At 31.6% G+C, this 21352-nt stretch overlaps 1 protein-coding gene across 1 annotated transcript; it reads left to right on the plus strand.

The window, feature by feature from the left end:
• Positions 1–8694: 8694 nt before the first annotated feature.
• Positions 8695–11477, plus strand: LOC109617937 (piggyBac transposable element-derived protein 4-like). The gene is made up of 5 exons (XM_066082416.1): positions 8695–8817; positions 9225–9387; positions 10009–10163; positions 10605–10791; positions 10881–11477. The coding sequence occupies exons 1-5, from the start codon at positions 8726–8728 to the stop codon at positions 11445–11447; spliced, it is 1164 nt and encodes a 387-aa protein (XP_065938488.1). The 5' UTR covers positions 8695–8725; the 3' UTR covers positions 11448–11477.
• Positions 11478–21352: the final 9875 nt, after the last annotated feature.

Raw genomic sequence — 21352 nt, forward strand, 5'->3', positions numbered from 1 at the left:
TGTTATTTTATCCCCCCCCCCCCAACAAATCCCCCCCAAATCAACTAACTATTCAAACAACCAACCAACCAGCCAACCAATGAATTAAAGAGGCCTATAATACTGAGTTCAATGATATTGATGAGCGAAGGTCATCTGATTCATTACTCCGTGTGAATTTTCCACATATTTTGTGAAACAATTTGCTGTTCATACTTCATAACATACCCATCGAAAACTCGACTATCTAATTTTATGAACAATTACACATTAGTTTAGAGAAAGACATCATCATAATCATTTCCTCTGTTAACCTCTTGTGAGAGAACCATATTCATGACGCCACCAATCAAAAGGCGATCCTTCTCTTTTCTGTTTTGATCGATATAAACATTCACCCAGTCTGTCTTTGCCAACATCTACACAAAAGAAAGTTAAAATCAAAGTTGAACAGTATCAATTATTTGATTGAGCGTTTTATTAACAAAAGTCGTTTGGTTTATTTCTGACTCACAGTCTGCCTTTTACCAAGATCTAAGATTATTTCAGTTGATAAAAAAAATCAAACCTTTTTGGTTAGTATTGACGTCACTCGATATCCCATAAGCAATCAGTTCAAACATCACAAATAGAGCAATCTAATGATAAAATACAGAACTTCAGTTAAAACAAGATAAATACCTATTTAAGAAAGATAAGCACAGTCATCAACATTGTAGAAATTGGCAAAAAGTTTATATAAAAATCAACAGAAAGTTTTTATGCATAAGCATCTTTTTAAATTTTAGGTTGTGCATAAGATGGTTGGAAATTTAAGTTAGTTAACCCTACATGATATCCTTTCGTGTAAATGACTACATTTGGCTGTGTATTCTATTGCTTCCGCTAAATCAAGTACCTCGTTGAATGCCATACATATATGTATACAAATAGTCAAATTCAGGAATACGCTTATTCAAATCCACGCCAACGTGTTAAAAAAAACTAATTTCCGCAAAATATCGTAAACGCCAAACATAAAACGTTTACAGTATTTGGATTTAAACTTAATAATAAATTTGGTTGTAGAATAATGTAAAAGTGGAAAGCGAATGTTTGATGAAGCAGCGTTTGTTGCAACCACCATTGAAATAAAACCGCTATTGAAATAAATTATTTCAATAGTGGTTAGGAGTGTATTTCATTAGAAGGATCACTTTGCAACCACCATTGAAATACAACCACATTTGAAGTAATTATTTAAATAGTAGTTGTGGATTTATTTCATTATATTAAGAATCACATTACAGACACTAATGAAGTACAACTACTATTACAAGTTTTTTTTTATCTTAGTTGGGAATTAATTTCTTTATGAATATTACTTTGTAATCACTATTCCAACTCATTTGGAAAGAAAGAAATTGTATATCATTGTTGAAATACAGACACCATTAAAAAAAATTATAATGTTTTTCATTATAATTATCCGTATTGAAATATAGTACTTAAATGGTGGTTATGGATATATTTCATTATAAGAATACTAATAAAATTCAACGATAATTTTTTTTCAATAGTAGTTGGGAATAAATTTCATTATACATATCATATATATGATAAACTTTTTACATATAAGTCAAGGATGTATTTCATTAATAGTCTCAATTTGTAAATAATTGTTCAATATTTTTTTTTTATAAATTGATGTTATTATAAATATCACTATTGAGATATATTATTTAAATTAAAATTTAGGATGTATTTCATTATCAAAACCAATTTTCAAATACAACCACTATTGAAATAAATTATTTCAATAGTGGTCGGGTATGCAATCCATTATAAACACTATTGAAATAAACTATTTCAATAGTGGTTAGGAATGCATTTCATTGTAACCACTATTGAACTAAATTATATCAATAGTGGTTAGGGAGGCGTTTCATTACAACCACTGTTGAAAAAAAATATTTCAATAGCGGTAGGGATGCATGTCAATTTTATGCCTAATATTCCGTCTGCGAATAACACTTTCGGTTCCAGATGACAGGTGGTATGGGAAACATGACCATAAAAAGGTAAATAAAAAATATCATTATTAAAAAGGAATTCATCATCTCATCATACATACTTCTTCTATTTAGAAATTGCCCTACTGGAAAGGAAAATGTTACACACAGACATAATAAAATACACAAACTGAAATGCATCCAAACCACTATTGAAATACTTTTGAAATACTTTATTTCAACAGTGGTTGTAAGGAAACGCACCCTTAACCACTATCAAAATAATTTATTTTTCAAAAATGGTTGAAATGAAACCCATTCCAAATCATTATTGGAATAATATATTTCAATAGAGGATGCAAAGTGATTTTAATAATGAAATACATTCTCAACCACTATTGAAATAATTTATCTCAATAGTGATATTTAATAATATTTATCTATAAATAATATTGAACTATAATTTGCCAGTGGAATATATCCACAACCTACATATGGAAATAATTTATCATAAATGTGATATGTATAATAAAATTTATACCCAACTATTTAAAAAAAAAAGACATATTGTATAATTTCAATTATAGTAGATATGCCGCGATTCTTAGAATTAATTCTGCCCATAACCATTATTAGAATAATAGTAAAAATCCTAACATAAGTACATTGATTTCATACTCTCGATTATTATTATCGCAAAATACACAAGTCTATAATACCTTTATTGTGTATTTGAAATTGTTCGTTAGATGAAAACAATTTTATATGCAGGTTTTTAATGCATTTCAATAGTAGTTGTACTTCAATGGTGTCTGTAAAGTAATTATCATAATAAAAACATCTCGAACTACTACTGTAATAATTGCTTCATTAGTAGTTGTATTTCATAATGATGCCTCCTGTCAGTTTCTCGTTATATATTCAATACTCACCTATTTTCGCCTAGTAAACAAATGGTGTATATAGCGTAAGCATACTGTGCCAAAATAGAGCACGGCAGATGTTTTCAACGAAAATCTTACAAGTGCCGACAACTGGTTCTGAACTCTCGCCCATAAAATTATTGCGTTTTGAAGCCCAACCCGTTACCGTCACGCTACATTAGGTGATGATGACGGTAATTATATATATATATAAAACATAGATTCTAACGATTGACATAAGCAATTAAAATTGTAATCTTTACTCATAAAAAGTTTATGATTGTTGATACCCATAGTTGGTGATTGACCAAATGACCATATCTTGTCGCTCGAGAGCAGGTTCTGTAGCACAGGATGATATATATACATGTATCATGTATAATTTATCCTGAAAGTGAGTCCGTATACGGAAATATCAATAAATACCAAACTGCGTAAATTGTCAAATTGCAATGCTAAATATTGAATTACAATTCGATATTACTTTTTGATGGATCCTTTCATTATGCATATCGGATGATGATGTAACAGGTGTTGTTATTTTGAAACTTCACATGCATGTAAACAATAGCAAAGCATTTTTGCAAGAACAATATTTCATATCTAGATTCAATTACCAAGGCTACAATCTGCCATTGTGAAGTTGAAAGTTATTTTTTCAATGAAAAGATATAAATAATAAGCATCTGAAGCCTACCCCACCCCCTCACAATTTTAGTATTTATTGAGACCATTGAAGGGTTTTTGAGCAGTAATATATAATTTTGAGTTCAATCAAACAATTTATTGCAAATAAAATATTTTCTTTAATCATTATCTAAAACATTTTTCATCATGACCATTTTTTTCGATTTTTCTCCCGAAAAATCGAAATAAATATTTTCAAATTTGAAAAAAAGTATTCAAATGTTGAATTTTGCGATAATTGGGTCGCACGCAGCAAGAACTACACATACAACACATAACACACAGAACAGATGATTGATCCTCTTATACATTCAGTGTGAAGAAATCTAGCGCAAATTCACTGTGATGTCACATGTAAACTTTTATTTATTTCATATATTTCTTGACGTAATATAAAGAAATAGAAACGTGAAATAGCTTTCATGGTTCTCACCAAAGGGACAGTACTGATAACAAGTCCACAAACCTCACAAATTGTATATTCCGAATGAAAAGTCGGCCATTTTCTGCATAGCTCTACGGGAACAAGAGGGCATGCTGGGATGCTGCCAAAATATTTTCTATATGAATCTGTAAGTTTGGGTGGTTTTATTTCCTGCACTCTAGCGCTAAGAGCTCGCTTGGCTACTCTTTGGGCCGGAGATTCGCGCTCGTTTTAATTCATACATATTTTTGTGATAAAAAAGGATATTTTTTAATATATTTCAAGCTGTGCCATGAGATTCATTAAAGTATGTTTATTGATTCAGTGAAGTACATGTACCAAAACACCTCTTTAGTTCGTGATCAGCCATAATGCAAACTAGAAGTTTGTGTAAGTCTTTAATACAATGCAGTCCACACATCAATAAACTTTTATCACGATAAACATCAATACACTTTTTTACACGTACTTTTTTAATTACAAAGGATCAACATTTAATCAAAGGATTGTCAATCTGTACTTTGGTTCTACATGTACACTATATTCTCAATCTTAACATCTGACATTATTGTATTGTATAAGATCAATTGATTAGCAGTTGGATTTTTAATTGATATTGTAGCATTATGAAACAAGACAGAAACGTACGTCTATTAACACCAACCCATGTTCCTTCTTTACAGTCTAGCTTTGATTTACAAAATAACAATGATAATGCAGATTTACGAATTTATCAAGCAAAACAAACTATAGAACACATCTATCATTGTTCGATTCCGTCGAAAACATCAGAAGCACACATGTAAAAGAAAATGTACCTTAATAAATACCAAGAATAAATACCAAAAAAGGTAATGGGGAGAGTTTAGTCTGTAAACGAGAAAATGTCCCCTTTTGACCGATGACGGACGTATTTATCATTTTATTTAATCGCCCTCATTATTCATTTTCAACAGAACTTTCTTAAACCAATATTCAGTAAAACTGAGGGGTTTTTTGTTAGAAAAATGTCATAGACATGCCACTGCTGACATATCTGTTACATAATTTACTCGTTATTTGTGGATCCTGTATTCAAATTTTCTTTATATAAAGGCATAAAAAAAATATTAAGAACTATAAAACTGTAGTAAACAATCATGCATTGAATACACTATTTATGTAGACAGTTTAATACATTGATAGTATGTCGGAGGTCAAGGCTCTATTGTGATACCACCTGAGTTTTTTAACATTTGTTTTTTGAAGAGATTAAATTTACAAAATGATTTGAGATCATGATCATAAAATCATTAAAGTTGCAACTAGCAATGTATCGAAATTCTATATACATGGAAAAGTATTACGTAATACACGAGTTAACATAAAAAGAGAAGAAATTATAGGAATAATATAAATACAAGATGCCTATGATCCTGTGCTCCAGAAACTGCTTTTCCGGACAAGAATTCATCAATCACCAACGATGGGGATCAGCAATTATAAAAGCCTGGTATGTAAAACTGTAATAAAGCCAAAACTACTATATAACTTTATTGTATGGCTACTATGACATTTAAGATTTGATTTTGGAATTTAATGATTGATGCATTTTCTACATAAATACTCTATGTCTTTAAGAAATCAACATAATTACATTTCAATTAAGTCTTGTACTTGAATTCTAATGTTTTAGATATATTCGCTCAAAAGGAAATCATGTGTATATAACTCTGTGCCGGATAATTATGCCAGTGCCGAGGTGGCATTTTTGCAGCCGCTTAAGATGCAGTTTCGGAAAAATCCATGTATACCAAATGAAACACCATTGTCTAGAGAGTATATAACCGCTCTTGTTTTTAGTGTGTTTCACCTGACAGGTGATATATTTACCTTTAAAAATTTCCCATCGGAAAATGATAATTCCCATAGGAGAATTGACTCTCATACAGGAAATATTGACAATCCTATAGGATTTTTTAAAAGCCCTGTAGGAATTATATTTCCTATAGGAGAATGGTAATTCCTGTAGGAATTTGATTCAGACATGTAGTTTTCCTATAGGATATTAAGTTTTCCTATCGGATTTTATAAAATCCTAACGGAATTGAAATTCCTATAGGAAGTTCTTGTATTCCGATAGGAAATTTCAAATTACCTATAGGAATATTGATTTTCCTATGAGAAACATTATTTTCCTATAGGAATTTTTTTTTGAAAGGTAACTATCTTACCTGACAGGTGAGATACACTGATAACAAAGGTGGTTGTTAACTTTTTAAGCAATGGTCTATCATATGGCATATTTGAATTTTTTGATATATGCAGCTTAAGCGGGTGCAAAAGTGCCACCTTGGCACTGGCATAATTATCCGGCACAGTGTTATATATTCCGTTTGAAAGGTTTACGATTTCGTAAAAATAATTTGTTTTCCTTTGGTAATATACGTAAGTATATTGTTAAAATATTTCTTCTTCGTATTACAGTGTTATCTACTTTCGGGGGCTGAGTGCAGATTTTTTATTTTATCTTTTTAAAAAGATAAAAAAAAATGACCTTTCTTTAACTCTGCTTCATCGATATTTCATCTTGTGACTTTCTTATATTAATGTACAACCAAAGCTATTAAAAATTTTTAAGCGCCAATCAAGCAGATCGTGTAGGGTTAAAAAAATTAAATGTCCTACCATTTTATGCGCAATTCAAAATTGATAAGACATTCTTTTTTCATAAATATTTTGCTTCGCCAATTTCTACTCTGTTGATGACTGCAAAAATATTTCGTATACAAGTAAAGTTAAGAATTTTGCTTTATCTGTATCTCTGTATTTTATCATTAGATTGTTCTCTTTGCGTTGTTTGGACTGATTGCTTATGGGATATCGGGTGACATCGATACTTACTAAAAACGTTTGAATTTTTTTTTTTATCAACTGCAGTCAGATCTTTGTAAAAGACAGAACGTGATTAAAAAAAAACCAAAAAAAAAAACAAGAGACTTATTAATGAAGATGATTACGAATGCAGACTGGATGAATTTTTATCCCGAGCTAAACAGTCAAGAAAACGATCTTCCAATGGTTATTGGAGCTATCATCCTTACCACTCCCCCAGAAAAAATGGAAAAAGGAAATAAGTAAAAACTCATGTGAAAATAAAATCTTTGGAGCATTAGTTTTTGAATATCCTTCTAAGAACCTTTAAAAATTAAACAGAATGCTTGTATATTTATAACACATGTAAATGCATCCATTTAAGGATGGGGGAGATACAAGTATAATTAACATGTATTAGATATTGCTTTCCCTATTTTTTGCAACAATTCCATAAAAGTAAAAAACCCATGCTTAGACAGTGTGCAATAATCCTTAAACTAAAAAAGGTGTGCGGCCATCTTTTACATTTAAGGATAAGAATGTAAACATTTCTTGAACTGGCTATTTCAGCCCAAACCTGTTGCCAAAAGACACAAAAGCAATAAATACGAGATACCACATGTGGTTTTCTATGCAAATTATACATACAAGAACAGGAGAATGCCATTTTAATCATTTAAACACGCTGTTTAACTGTGCAGCCACTGACGTATTTTGAAAATTTAGATATCTGAAAAAATGAAAGGGTTTATTGGTTTCCCCTTTACAACCATTTCTTGAGTTTTGAATCTTGCACAATAATGTTGTGACTGTGTCTCAAATAGGATACCCTATTTTTATCAGTCGGCATCGCATCTATTTTTAGAAGAGAAAAATCGAGTATATACTAAGACCTTTCTGTGTCTATGGAGACATGTTGATTGTCCGAGTTGGAAGGTATCTCAGAACTAATGATTGTCAAGAAAACAATGAAACCTAGAGCCACAGTGAAATAGAAGGACATCCCTTCTCTGGTATAAGCGGGTGATTCAAACACCAAAAATCCACAAGACGATATTTTCAACGTGAAAGTCAGGTTTTCGTCAAAGATTGAAGGTATATGCTACGGTACGGTTTGGTCGCGAATTGTCGATGTTTTGTGAAGTTGAAGTAATTTGTCAAACTTCATTACTTTGTAATTTCACATTTCAACACTATCGCTTGATGATCTCTAAGTCTGTATTTCAGTGTTACCAGAAAGTGAACTCAATATTGCACGTCTGTGTTTTAAACGGGAAGAAAAAAAGTGACTTCAATACAACAATGCGACTGAAACTATTGATGAGGTTTCCAAGTAACAGTTCCACCAATCACCAATACAACGTAATAAAAAGAGACGCCTAGCTTTTTAAGGACGTGAAAACATTCATTAAGACAAAGTTCGGTTTCCACACTCGTTTTCAGGAAAAGTAAGTCTGTAAATGGGAAACTCTGTCTCTATCCACGGTAGGAACTCGTACCGCCATTTCAGCGTCATGTACGCCGTGGTAACGAATTTCTTCTCCAGTTTGTCTTTAGTGTGTATACTTATTAGGTCTAAAGACACTTTTAGGTCCGTTGGACGCATTTGTTTTGAAGCCGGTAGTTCACTGCTGTCCTAAGCAATGGTTGGAAGTAAATTGTTGTCAAAGTTTCACCAATTCAGCGATAACGTCTAACGCATTTGGTGAAAAAATAAGCAGAAGTGTTAGAACAAACCACATTGTATTCCGTGTAGATACCTGTGTATACCTCCTTAAAATGATATGAACCATGGTCTTAAACATTTATTATGATCTAAATCTGTATATATCTATGATATAGGAAACCAAGGATTTAAAGACACTATGAGTAGGAGCCGTTTCCGGAGATTGACAGAGTATCTACACTTGAATGACAATACAACTCAAGGCCCTGTGGGATCTCCTGAGTATGACTGGTAAATAAAAGTAACATATTGTAGAATGCAGTTATCATAAAAGTGCATTATCACCAGTGTCAAAAATGTAAAAATGTCATCATTTTAGTGTTGAAACATTAGTTTTTGAAAAATAAAGTTTCGTAAATGCAGTTTTGTGTAAATACAAATTGAGTAACGCCAGTTACTGTAAATTCCTTATATTACGCGAGAACTTAATTCCGCGATTCAGGCGTTTTGTATCAAATCGCGAGAATATAAAATTGCGATCAGCAATTTTTTGTTATAATTTCCTATAGTTCAAAACTGTCTGAAAAATAGAAGCGAGATTTTAAAATCCATGAGAGTCGCTATCTATAATTCAAAATTTGTTTTACAAAAATATGATTTTGTTCAACAAAACATATTTGGCATTAAATGTCTTTCAGGCTTCACAAGATACGTCCATTGATAGAGATGACTCGGAGAAATTTCCAGAGGTATATGATGCCTGGACAGTGTCAGAGCATATATGAGGGGATGATACGCTACAAAGGTCATTACTTCGCAAAGCAGTATACACCATGCAAACCTATCAAAAGAGGGATGAAGGTATTTTTTCTCAATGATTTCTGTTTTTTGCTATTTCCAAAGATCTATTTTATTATAGTTGAAATAATTTATCTAAATGCAAGAAAACAAAGCATTAAAGAAAAGCATATACAAAATAAAAGACAAGAACATGCAGTTCAATATCAAACAAAAAGGACTAAATTCCATTTGAAATACATGTACAGTGTACCATGCTTATCATAAATGACCTTGGTTATATTTATGACTGGAAAAGTAAACAGGCAATAGGACATATAGACAAAATATTTTAACCCCCGTCCATCACATTAAAAATGCAAAAATTGTTCTACCTAATAGCCTAGGGAGACTTTATTTAATTTACTTTCTTATTCTCTAGAATATAAAGTTTGTCCATAGGGAAGGGGTTGGGGGGGGGGGGGAGGGGGTTAATGTAGCCCAACGACTACTGCCTCCATCTGTCCTAAATCAGTCCTGCAAAGAAAATGCTTTTTATGAAATATCTCTGGGTTAATTTGCTCTGCTCTGGGTTTTTTTTAATTATCATTGTAGACAAATACATGTACTGACTGGCTGATGATGTAATGGGAAAGGTTAGGTGCACATTGTCATGGTCATAAACAACAATGAAATGTCTTGTAGGTCTGGATGAGGTGTGAACCAAACGGATATACCAACGATTATAAAATCTATTTGGGCAAGCATGACGAGATGCAAGGACAGTCTCTTGGAGAACGGGTGGTTAAACATTTATCCAAACCACTTAAATGGAAAGGTCACCACCTTTTCTTTGACAGGTAACAAACTAGTCTTTAATGCTTTTATCTCTATGTATATACTTACTTTACTTACTTGCTCGGGGGGGGGGGGTTCCTTGCAGCAAACATTTCTCTTAAATTTACATATAAAAAATGTATATGAAGTTGGTCCCCCCACTTTTCTACTTTTCAGGGAGCATATGGAAATTGAAAGGAAATTAGCAGTGGGTACAATACGCACCCCCCTCCTTTTTGAGAAGTTGTAATTTTCCAAAATTTCATTTACTTTTGAAAGTGGGGAGTAGGGCAGACAAAGGAAAGTCTTTCCTTTGTCTGCCCTACTCCCCACTTTCAAAAGTGATGCTATGTCCATCAGTTACATGTATACCGGTATATGAAAAAAAAGTAAACCTCAGAATGATGAAATGCATACTGATACAACTTCTGACAATATTGTTATGTGACATTTTCTATTTATAGGTACTTTACATCAATCCCATTGCTTCAAAATCTTGAAGTTAATGGTATTTATGCTTGTGGTACCATCAATACCAATCGCAAAGGATTCCCTCATGAGCTGAAGAACCCAACTTTTAGTGGTCGTGGTGATACCGAGCAACTGCAACATGACAATTTGGTTGCAACAGCATGGAAAGATGCCAAACCAGTAAGTGACTAATTTAAGATTGTTGATGGGAGTGTATATTGTTGAAAAAAGCATGTCATCCATTTGGTAAATCATCATTTACTTTACAGGTTCATATTGTTTCAACCACATCAGATCCACTTGGAGATGGTCCAACACATCGTCGAGTACCTGGGGGTGAGGTCATATTAATACAGCGGCCACCAGCTGTTGCTGCCTACCAGGAGAACTACTATGGTGTTGATCGTGCCATGCAGTATCGCTCCAAGTGTCCCATTGGTCGACAGTCAAGAAAGTACTGGAAATACTTTATGAATTTCATCCTGGAAGTGGCCCTGGTCAATACACTTCTCCTTTGGAAGATGACCCCTGGTGTGGTGAAACCAAGGAAACATTATTCGTTAGGTGATCTTCATGTTGATGTTGCCATGAGTCTTATTGAAGATTTTTCTAACAGGAAGCAGCCTAGGCATTTAGGAAAACATCTGATCACAGCAGCAGGTTTGAGTGAGCATCACAGCATGAAGTTAGAACGACCTCGTGGACGGTGTAAATGGTGTGCAAAAGAGGGCAAGAGGAAGGATGTTGTTTATGGATGTGACAAGTGTATGGTACATCTTTGTCAGGGTGCTTGTTTCCAAGCATATCATGTGCAAAATCAGCTTCCAGTTTTGTAATGAATGCATATGATGATCAAAGTTTGCATATTATAGTATTTATTGTTACTGTCATTTGTATCTTTATTGTATGTCACATGAGTAACTGTATTTTTTATTTGTTATATTTTTCCTTTAGAAGCAATTTACTTATTAGAAATTAAGAGAGAGAAAGAAAGAGAGAAAAAGAGAGCGAGAGATTTTTGATTATAACTTCTAATCTGAAAATGTTAGAACATAATTTAGTGATACCCGTATTATATGGGATATACGGTAGTTGATTGGCAAATAAACAAGAATGTATTTTGAGGGTAATTGCTGTCTTTGAATGGATTTTATAAAAACGAATTATCATAAACATTTCAAGATTCAGTACATTCATGTTAGGGTTACATTTTACTAAATATTACATGTACACATGTATATAAACATTTGAATACTTTAGATTTGGAGTCGCTGTGAATTTCAAACACATCAATGTATTTGTTAATTTTTTGTTTACTATCATTATACCATATCACATTTTTTTCTCATCAAATTTGTTTTAGTTGAATGTATCAATGTCTGCAAATTGTCCATGAAATACAGCATTATAATCATGAATGTATTTCAAAGGTTTCCTTTATTACTTGATAATTATTTGTCTGTCTTCTAAAGAATTACACTGGTATATCACTAAATGCGTTTAGGCTCATACATTGACATAAATTTGAATTAGTGCTGGTATTTAATGTGTGTCTAATTGATTCCATTTACATGTAGTTAAGAAGTAATTTTTTTGCATATAAAGTGATCACACCTAATATAGAATTGATTAGACTAGTGTATACAATGAACTAACAGTTTTTATAGGTTTCCCAATGTTAATTCCTGCTTTGTTAGATACGCTTACTTTGACTGTATGAGCTTACTCTCCACATGAAACCATTGTCTATTCTTGTCCAAGCTAAGATACTTCAGAGGTTACCTTTGATGTTTTGTGACATGTAAACTGGTTTTCAATAAAATGTTGCCATCTTCTTGCTATTACCAGCTTTTGTGTAAAGTTTGATGGCTGGCAAACAGTGTGTTCTTGAAATATTGTTCGTTATTTGATATGGACAGAACTATATGTAATAATGTAATAATACATAGAAATTAACCTTTGACCTTTTAAAATTAATGATATTTGGAGAGAGCAGAGGAATCAACTTATAATCGAAGTTTTATAATTATCAATAGACTTGCAAGATATCAGATGGTCAGTTAGATATATTTTACTATAAATAACCATTTAGAATACATATTTCTGTTATCATTTTTAACGGCGCCAACGGTAAAAAAGGAAAGCATTTAGATGCTAAATGGGTAGATTCAAAGGTTAAAAAATACTATAACTAAATTTTTTTAGCACACAACATGGATAATTGCATAAATAATTGATAAAGTTTCTTTTATAAAGTATTTAACATTAACGCATGTTAAATCATGTCAAAAACACTCAAAATACATCAAATGTTGTGTTCGTGACCATATTGTGTTGCCATGGTTACCATAAGGTCGTGACACACAACATAATATGAACCCTTGGTATCTGACCTTTCATAATATATATGGGATACCTTATGTAAAGTCTTTCAGAAAATGTCATAAATTTCATTTTAAAATTGTTTGCTAAATTCATGCAAAAACTGTCAAAACGGCGGCCGTTAAAGGGTTAAATTGATTATACATGTACTGTGGTTTCATTATTATTCAAGGGTATCAATTTTCGTGGATAAAGTGAAAATCACAGTTTCAAGGATACGTAAATTTGTGGCCATTGATCCTATCAGTACCACCTGTTAGTAGAACTTGCACTTCAATGAACATTAAATTTTATGGATAAACTTAACAACGACATCCACGAAAATTGGAGTTCAACGAATCTTGATGAAACCACAGTAACCATGGTCTTAAACGTCGATTTCCAATAAAGCCTAATGCGTATACACTCTAAGAACAAAAACACTGATAAAAGAACTTGCTACTTAAAGTTATATTTTGTAAAAAGTTTAAATAAAAAATGTCGTACAAAGACAACGTTTTCTGGGTACATAAGGCGAATCAGGGCATTGTAATTGGTGATTAGATGATCCAATTCTCTGGAATAATGTTTCATACGCCATCAATATGAGGAGTAAGAAGTTTACACACCATTCATACTTCTTGTTAAAGGTGCATTTTACAAAACGTTTAAGGCAGAAGTATCTTGTAAAGACAAAGTTTCCCCAATACAAAAATTGAACAATGCTAATTAGGACATAAAAAAACTTGAACATCCTTTTTTCTGAAACAACGTTTTATCCGCCGTTGTCTTGGATCTATGCATTTGTTTATTTCATTAACATTGATACCGTCATGGTTTTGTCTGGTAAATTGGTATGAATTTTTTGATATTGAAAGACAACACGATTCATTTTTACACCACATATATCTGTTTACAATAAAATCATTTTTCCAATTTTTGTGTTGGCTATTTTTCATCCTTATTTTCTACTACAAAAAGTCGCATATTGGTTCAGAGAAGAAGAAGAAAATATATCTAAACGCAGGTATAATACTCAAATGAAATATTCGCTAACAAACACAAGAAACCGTCATATTGTTTAAATTATCTTTATCAAACATTAATTGTCCCTATATCTTCATTAATGGTCATACGATGCATGACTTTACTAATACACATGTATTAACACTCTGATTCATTATCAACAGTATTGTATTACACAACGAGTGGTAAAGAAATATATAGAAAGAAAAGTAAAATCATGACAAGTTGTAGCTATAGCCTTGATTATTGATCCTTAATATGAAACATTATCGTTGCTTTTTAAAAAGATGGCATGCTTTAAAAAATCCACTCTTGCTTCAATGCGTGTTATGTATCAAATATTGACGCATGTTATTTCATAACCATCAGACATGCATAATACAAGGGTCAATCAAAACATAATGTCACCGTCGTCGTGCGTACATATAACAGTTATACTTGGCACTAAAAAGTTGATTATTTTGGGCAGTTTGATTCTCATTGACATTCAATAATACATGCTATGACTCGTATTCAAAACTAATCTGAATTTTATATACTTCATCATTAAAGCTTCCTGTAAAACATTTTTAAGTCATTAATAAAACATGTATTGAAGCATCAATACACTTTCTACATGTACTTATTTAAGTGTCAAGGATCAACATTTAATCAAAGGATTGTCAAATAGTACCTTGCTTCTACATGTAGACTAGAATCTTATTCTTTACATCTGGCATTGTTGTATTTCTCAAATTCGGTTTTGTTTTTTGAAGATTGATTGATTAGCAGTTTGATTTTTATTAATATTGAAGCATAATAAACCAAGGCAGAAACTCCTTTTTTAACACCAACCCATGTTGATTCTTTACAGTTTGCCTTTGAATCGCAAACTAACAATGAAAACGCAGATTTACGAATTGATTAAGCAAAACGAAATATTGAACATATATTACATTGCTTGATTCCGTCTAAAACATAAGAATGAGAAAAAGAAAATTTACCTTAATAAATGCCAAAAGGGGGACTGGGGGAGCGCGGTTTGTAATCGAGATAAGTTCCCCTATTGACCGATGGTAGTCGTATCTACTATTTTATTTAATCGCCCTCATTTTTTTCTATTTTCAACAGAAATTTCTTTAGCCAATATTCAGTACCACTGCGTTTTTTTTTTTAGAAAGATATACTTTCATACTATACAATAAACCTTTATCACTTGCATATGGTGTTTTTGTCCCTCGGTTGATTCGATACGCAAGGACTGTTTTTCAAATGAACAGTTTCTAAGGCGAAGCAAGCTACCGACAAACAAGTTGATAAAACAGGACTTTCAACAGTCTCGCTTGAAGTAATGATTTCGTAAGTTCTATGGTCGATACAATGACCTTATCAGCAAATACAATATTCCACTGGGGTGCATGCTGACTGACGTTTTTCATACTATTTGTTAGACCATAATTAATCATCTAATTGTTTACGGATTTTTCCGATTTTTTCCCCTATTACGACTATGAATACACGGCGGGTGTGACCGGTCAGTAGAGGATGCTCACTCTTCCTAGGCACCTGATCCTACCTCTATCTATTTGGAGGTCCGTGTTTCTCTGCTTTGAATTTGTATTTCGTTTTATGGATTTTTGCGATGGGTCACGGTTTGTTATTGTCATTTTTTCATGCCACTGCAGACATTTTTGTTACATATTTGTTACATACTTTATTCATTATTTGAGGATTCTATATTCAAAATTTCTTCATATAAAGTTAAACAAAGTAACAAGAACTTTAAAACTGTAGTAAACATCAAACTATCATGCATTGAATACACAATTTTTGTGAAAATTTTGAAACATTTTAAGTTTGTCGAAGATCAAGGCTCTTTTGTAATACCACCTATCAGTTATATATCATTTGCTTTTTGAAGAGATTATTTTCACAAAATAGTTTGAGATCGTGATCCTAAAATCATTAAAGTTACGATCGGCGATGTATCGAAATTCTATATACATAGAAAAGTATTACGTAATACACGAGTTAACTAAAAAGAGAAAAAAAAACAACTGTAGGATTGATATAATTACAAGATGCCTATTATATTGTGCTATAGAACCTGCTTTTCCGGACAAGAATTCATCAATCACCAACGATGGGGATCAACGATCATAAAATCCTGGTATGTAAACCTGTAATAAAGCAATAACTAGTTTATAACTTTATGACATGACTACTATGATATTTAACATTTGATTTTGAAATTAAACGATTTATACATTTTCTACTAGTCTAGAATACTTAATGCCTTTAAGAATTTAACAGCATTACATTTCAATTAAGTTTTGTACATGTACTTGAATTCTAATGTTTTAGATATATTCGCTCAAAAAGAAATCATGTGTATACATTCCGTTTGACAGGTTGCGATTTCTTTTTTGATAAAAACACTTAAATTTGCTCTTTGCTAATAAACGTTATATACGTAATTATAATGTTAAAACATATCTTATTTGTATTACACTGTTATCTACTTTCGGAAACTGAGTGCAGATTTTAAATTTATCTCTTTAAAAAGATTGAAAAAATTGAATTGTCTTTACTCTGCTTAATCGATACTTCATCTTGTGACTTTTTTACATTAATGTACAACCAAAGCCAGTAATAAGTTTTAAGGGCCAATCAAGCAGATCATGTAGGGTTCGATAATTAAAATTTCTTACCATTTTATGCGCAATTCAAAATTGATCAGACATTTTTTTCATAAAGATTTTGCTTCGCCAATTTCTACTCTGATGATGACTGCGAAAATATTTCGTATACAAGTATAGTTAAGAATTTTGCTTTATCTGTATATCTGTATTTTATCATTAGATTGTTCTCTTTGTATTGTTTGGACTGATTGCTTATGGGATATCGGGTGACATCGATACTTACCAAAAAGGTTTGATTTTGTTTTATCAACTGAAGTCAGATCTTTGTAAAAGACAGAACGTGATTCAGAAAAAAATACCATGAGACGTGTTTATGAAGCATTAAATCGAATCATTTATACTGCCAAACTTAGATTTAAATTTTATTTGTGTGTAGATGATTACAAAGGCAGACTGGATGAATTTTTATCTCGAGATAAACAGTCAAGAAAACGATCTTATTACAAAAAAAATTGCCGATTGGTTCAAAGAAGAAGAAAAAAGTATCTGCAAGCAGGTTGAATACTCTAATTGGATATTTGCTAAGAAATACCAGAAACCATCATATTGTTTTAGTAATTTTTATCAAATATGAATTGTCCTTGTATCTCAATTAATGGTCATATAATGCATGACTGTACTTATATATATAAACTAGCACATTGATTTATTATCAACAGTATTGTATTACACAGAGAGTGTTAAAGAATTGTACAGAAAGCGAAATAAAATCCTGACAAATTGAAGCCTTGATAATTGATCCTAAATATGAAACATCATCGTTACGGTTGCTCTTTAAGTACATCACATGCTTTAAAAATGTCACTCTTGCTTAAATGCACGTAAAGTCTCAAATAACGACGCATGTTATTTCATAACAATCAGACCTGCTTAGTACAAGGATCAATCAAAATATAATCTCAGCTTGCGGATATGTAACAGTTAGATTTGGCATTTAAAAGTTTATTAATTTGAGCAGTTTGATTCTCATTGAGATTTCAATATACATACTATGACTCGTATAAACAACTAATTGGCATTGTATATATTTCATCATTAGAGCTTCCTGTAAAACATTTTAAAGGCATTGGTTAAATAATTATATTGAAGAGTTCTACACTCAATCAATATGACAGATTTGAGACATTCTGATAAAAAAGCAGATCCTCAATCCAAACCTTTACAATTTTATTGTCCACAAAAAATTAAAAGAGCGGATCGAGAATTTGATTTTATTCATATTAAGATTTGAGATAGGAAATATACTTTAGAATCTTTTTCCGCCACAAAATGTTAATACGTTTATTTGCTTCTCTACAATTGATAAGAAATATGAACAATATATTACTGATGTGCTTTTAATACTGTTATTTAATGTAATTTTCATGAACCAATAATTTGCAATATTCATATGTTTGAGAAATGCCGTCTTACTTAAGGCAATTGAAAGCCGAAGAATGTTGAACTTATATTCAAAATAATGTATTTTAGATAAAAGTAAAAAATATTAAGGACTTTAGAACTATTGTTAATAGTCAAAGATGATTTAATGCACATTCTCTGTTCATCTATGTACTTAAACATCAACATTTTTCAATGCTCTAGGCTCGCTTGTGGTTTATAATACCAGTATCAGCTATAAATGACTTTGCTTTTTTTATAGATTTATTTCAAAACATGGATTTGTTTAAGATCGGGTTTGGTAAAAATTAAAAACAAATTACGATTGACTTTATTTCGAAAGCCATTATTCATGAAAGGGTAAAACGTACACGACTAAACTATAAAAGAGAAGGGATCGTAGGATTGATATAAATATAAGGTGACATCATCCCGTGCAACAGAACATCCTATCTGGACAAGAATTGATCAATCACCAATGATGGCAACCAACAATCACAACGTCCTGGTAAGTTATACTATAATAGAACTTTAACTTTGATATAAAGATGCGACTTTATCATACGAGTTCTACAATATTTTCTGTTTGATTTATATTGTTTTTAAAATTAATGCATTTGTTTTTAAAAATTCTTTAGATGTCTATTAGAATGAAATTGTTAAAATGGAAAAAAGAGTTTTGTGTTTTGAATTATATCCTTCACTTCGAGGTCATTTTCTCAAATCTCGTTTGACAACTTGTTTATTCATTGAAAAGTATTAACTATTTTCTTTAAGTGTACATAAATTGACTTGTGTAGTTGAGTAATTAGTCAACTTTAATTCTTTTCTTTGCACGTCAATGCTAAATATTTTCGGTGGATGATAAAGGCGGACTATATGACTTTTCTTTTAGATTGAAGAATCGAGACTTTTTCATCGTGTAGGGTAAAATAATGGATATTTCCTAACCATCTAATGCTTAACATAAAAATGGGGGGAAATACATATACAGGCCAACTGCAACTTCTCGGGCCTTTCCGGCAGGCTCGGAAATATACCTGGGATGCAATAACATTACCGGATGTTAAAATTTTATACAAAATAGAATCGCTTCTAATTAAAATAAGTATCGACTAGACAGTCTTGTATGTCGATTCTGTGGTATCTTTTGACTTTAACGAAGTCTAAATCCCAATGCAGCATATCGTAAAATGTCTATAATTTAATTTATATCAAATTTTTTGATTAAGAAACAGAAAGGGGGGGGGGGGGGTTGTCATTGACGCTTATGTTATACATCCGAGTTGTTTTTCCGAGCTCTGCCGGAAAGACCTGAGATGTGTCAATTGTTATACAGGGGGCATGACGATTTAGTTGAAATCTTTCCTCATTCTCTACTTTGTTGATGACTGCAGATTCTTTTATAATGATCATCAATCTATATTTCCTTTTTTACCATTAGATAATTGTGTTGATCGGATTGAATGCCTGTGGGATGTCGGGGGACGTCAATACTAATCAAAAAGGTCTGATTCTTTTTATCAAGTCTAACACATTGTTACTGGTAAAAAGCCCGAAAAACTGGTGTTAATCAAATATTTATATATTATAAAAATCAATTACATTTTTAAACTGATAATAAACTTTTTTCTATGTAGATAACGACCATGGCATACTAGATGAAGATTTTGCTGGATTTGACCTGTCGGAAAAACGATTTTATATCGAACAATGGTAGAGACTTCATGATGCGGTTGTTAATTTTGGAGGAAGAGATTGAAACTGGAAGTAGATTAAAGATAAAGTGAAAATAAAATCTTCAGCTGAATACTATTTTCTGTATATTTCTTGTCAACTCTTTGTGTAATACATTACAATTAATAATGAATCGGATTTTTGGTATAGTCATGCATCGTATGGCCATTAATTGAGATACAAGCAATTAATGTTGGATTAAAGTTATCAAAATAGCATGATGATTCCTTGTACATGTATTTGTTAGGTAAGCAGTATTTAACTTTGTTTAGATACTTGTTTCATTTTCTTTGAACCAAACTGCGATTTTCTTTAAAAAAAAAAAAAAAAAGAATGATTGTGTATGAAAATCAAGCTAATTACTACTGGAATTGATGATTTTATATAAGAGATCTGATCATTGAATTTCATTGTTTATATATATATTTTAATTCTTAAGAATAACTAATATGGTAATAGTACTTATGAAATGAACAAAAACATTTAACAAAACAACACGAAATCAATGGCGGATGAAACATTGATACAGAAAATTGAATAGTCAAGTTTCTCAGCGGGCATGTTAAGGCTTCCCGATTGATTTTACAGCGATGTGTAGAAAGTCACTTGTCTGTACTTCATACGATATGACGTCATAATTAACTTTGACCTCACGATATGCAACCTGTCGGTAATTCCCAGGGAATGTATCTTAATGTTAAAAGTGAATTATATTAAACCATTATGAAACCGCATGTTTCCTTTACATAGATGCTGCAGTTAATGCTAGACATACAGAATTTATTCATATTAAAAACCAGTATCAAAAATTGGCAGTTTTAAAGCTTCGTTTTAAGTAAAAGGCTATTTATAAATTAGTGGTTTTGGAGACTCTTCCTGCTACGTGTAAACAACAACTGAATGAAGAAATTGTAATGCATGTGAAAGATCAACACAATTTTAGAAATATTTTACGTAAAATTGGTAGAGAATATAAGACTTAGTACCAATGTGATTCGTGCTTGGGAAACCTACGGCTTTACCCCAATTCTTTTTGTAAATCGCTTTTGATTAGTAAAAATGTGCATTATTTTGATGTTTCTCTGGAATGTTTCAAAATATCTTCCATAGACGACATATCTGTTTCAAGCCCAAGCAAGAACTTCAAAGTATATGACATAACAAAGGATTTTCCTTAAAATATGTATGAAAAATGTTTATATATGTATGAAAAATTACCTGCGCCGATGCAATTTAAATAGATCATTTGCAATATTAGGATTCTTCCGTCAAGTGATTACGAAGTACATATGAGTCACAAAAATGCATAAAATATAATGTTAAACACCGTGGTCAATAAATGAAACATAGATTTTAAGAAATACTCCAGGGCAAAGTATTTTTGCGATGATTCAAGTAAAATTGTTTTCCAGCCGTATTTTAGCATCGGGGCGATTTAACATTGCTGCGTCCATGTTCTGATTCTCATTTTTTACTTCTTGTACTAATGAATCTTTGCCTTTACACGACACGTTTGTTTCAAACTTTTAAAAAAAAAGTAACTATAACTAGAAGTT

Source organism: Magallana gigas, chromosome 4, assembly GCF_963853765.1.
Source record: "Magallana gigas chromosome 4, xbMagGiga1.1, whole genome shotgun sequence".
Taxonomy (NCBI): domain Eukaryota; kingdom Metazoa; phylum Mollusca; class Bivalvia; order Ostreida; family Ostreidae; genus Magallana; species Magallana gigas.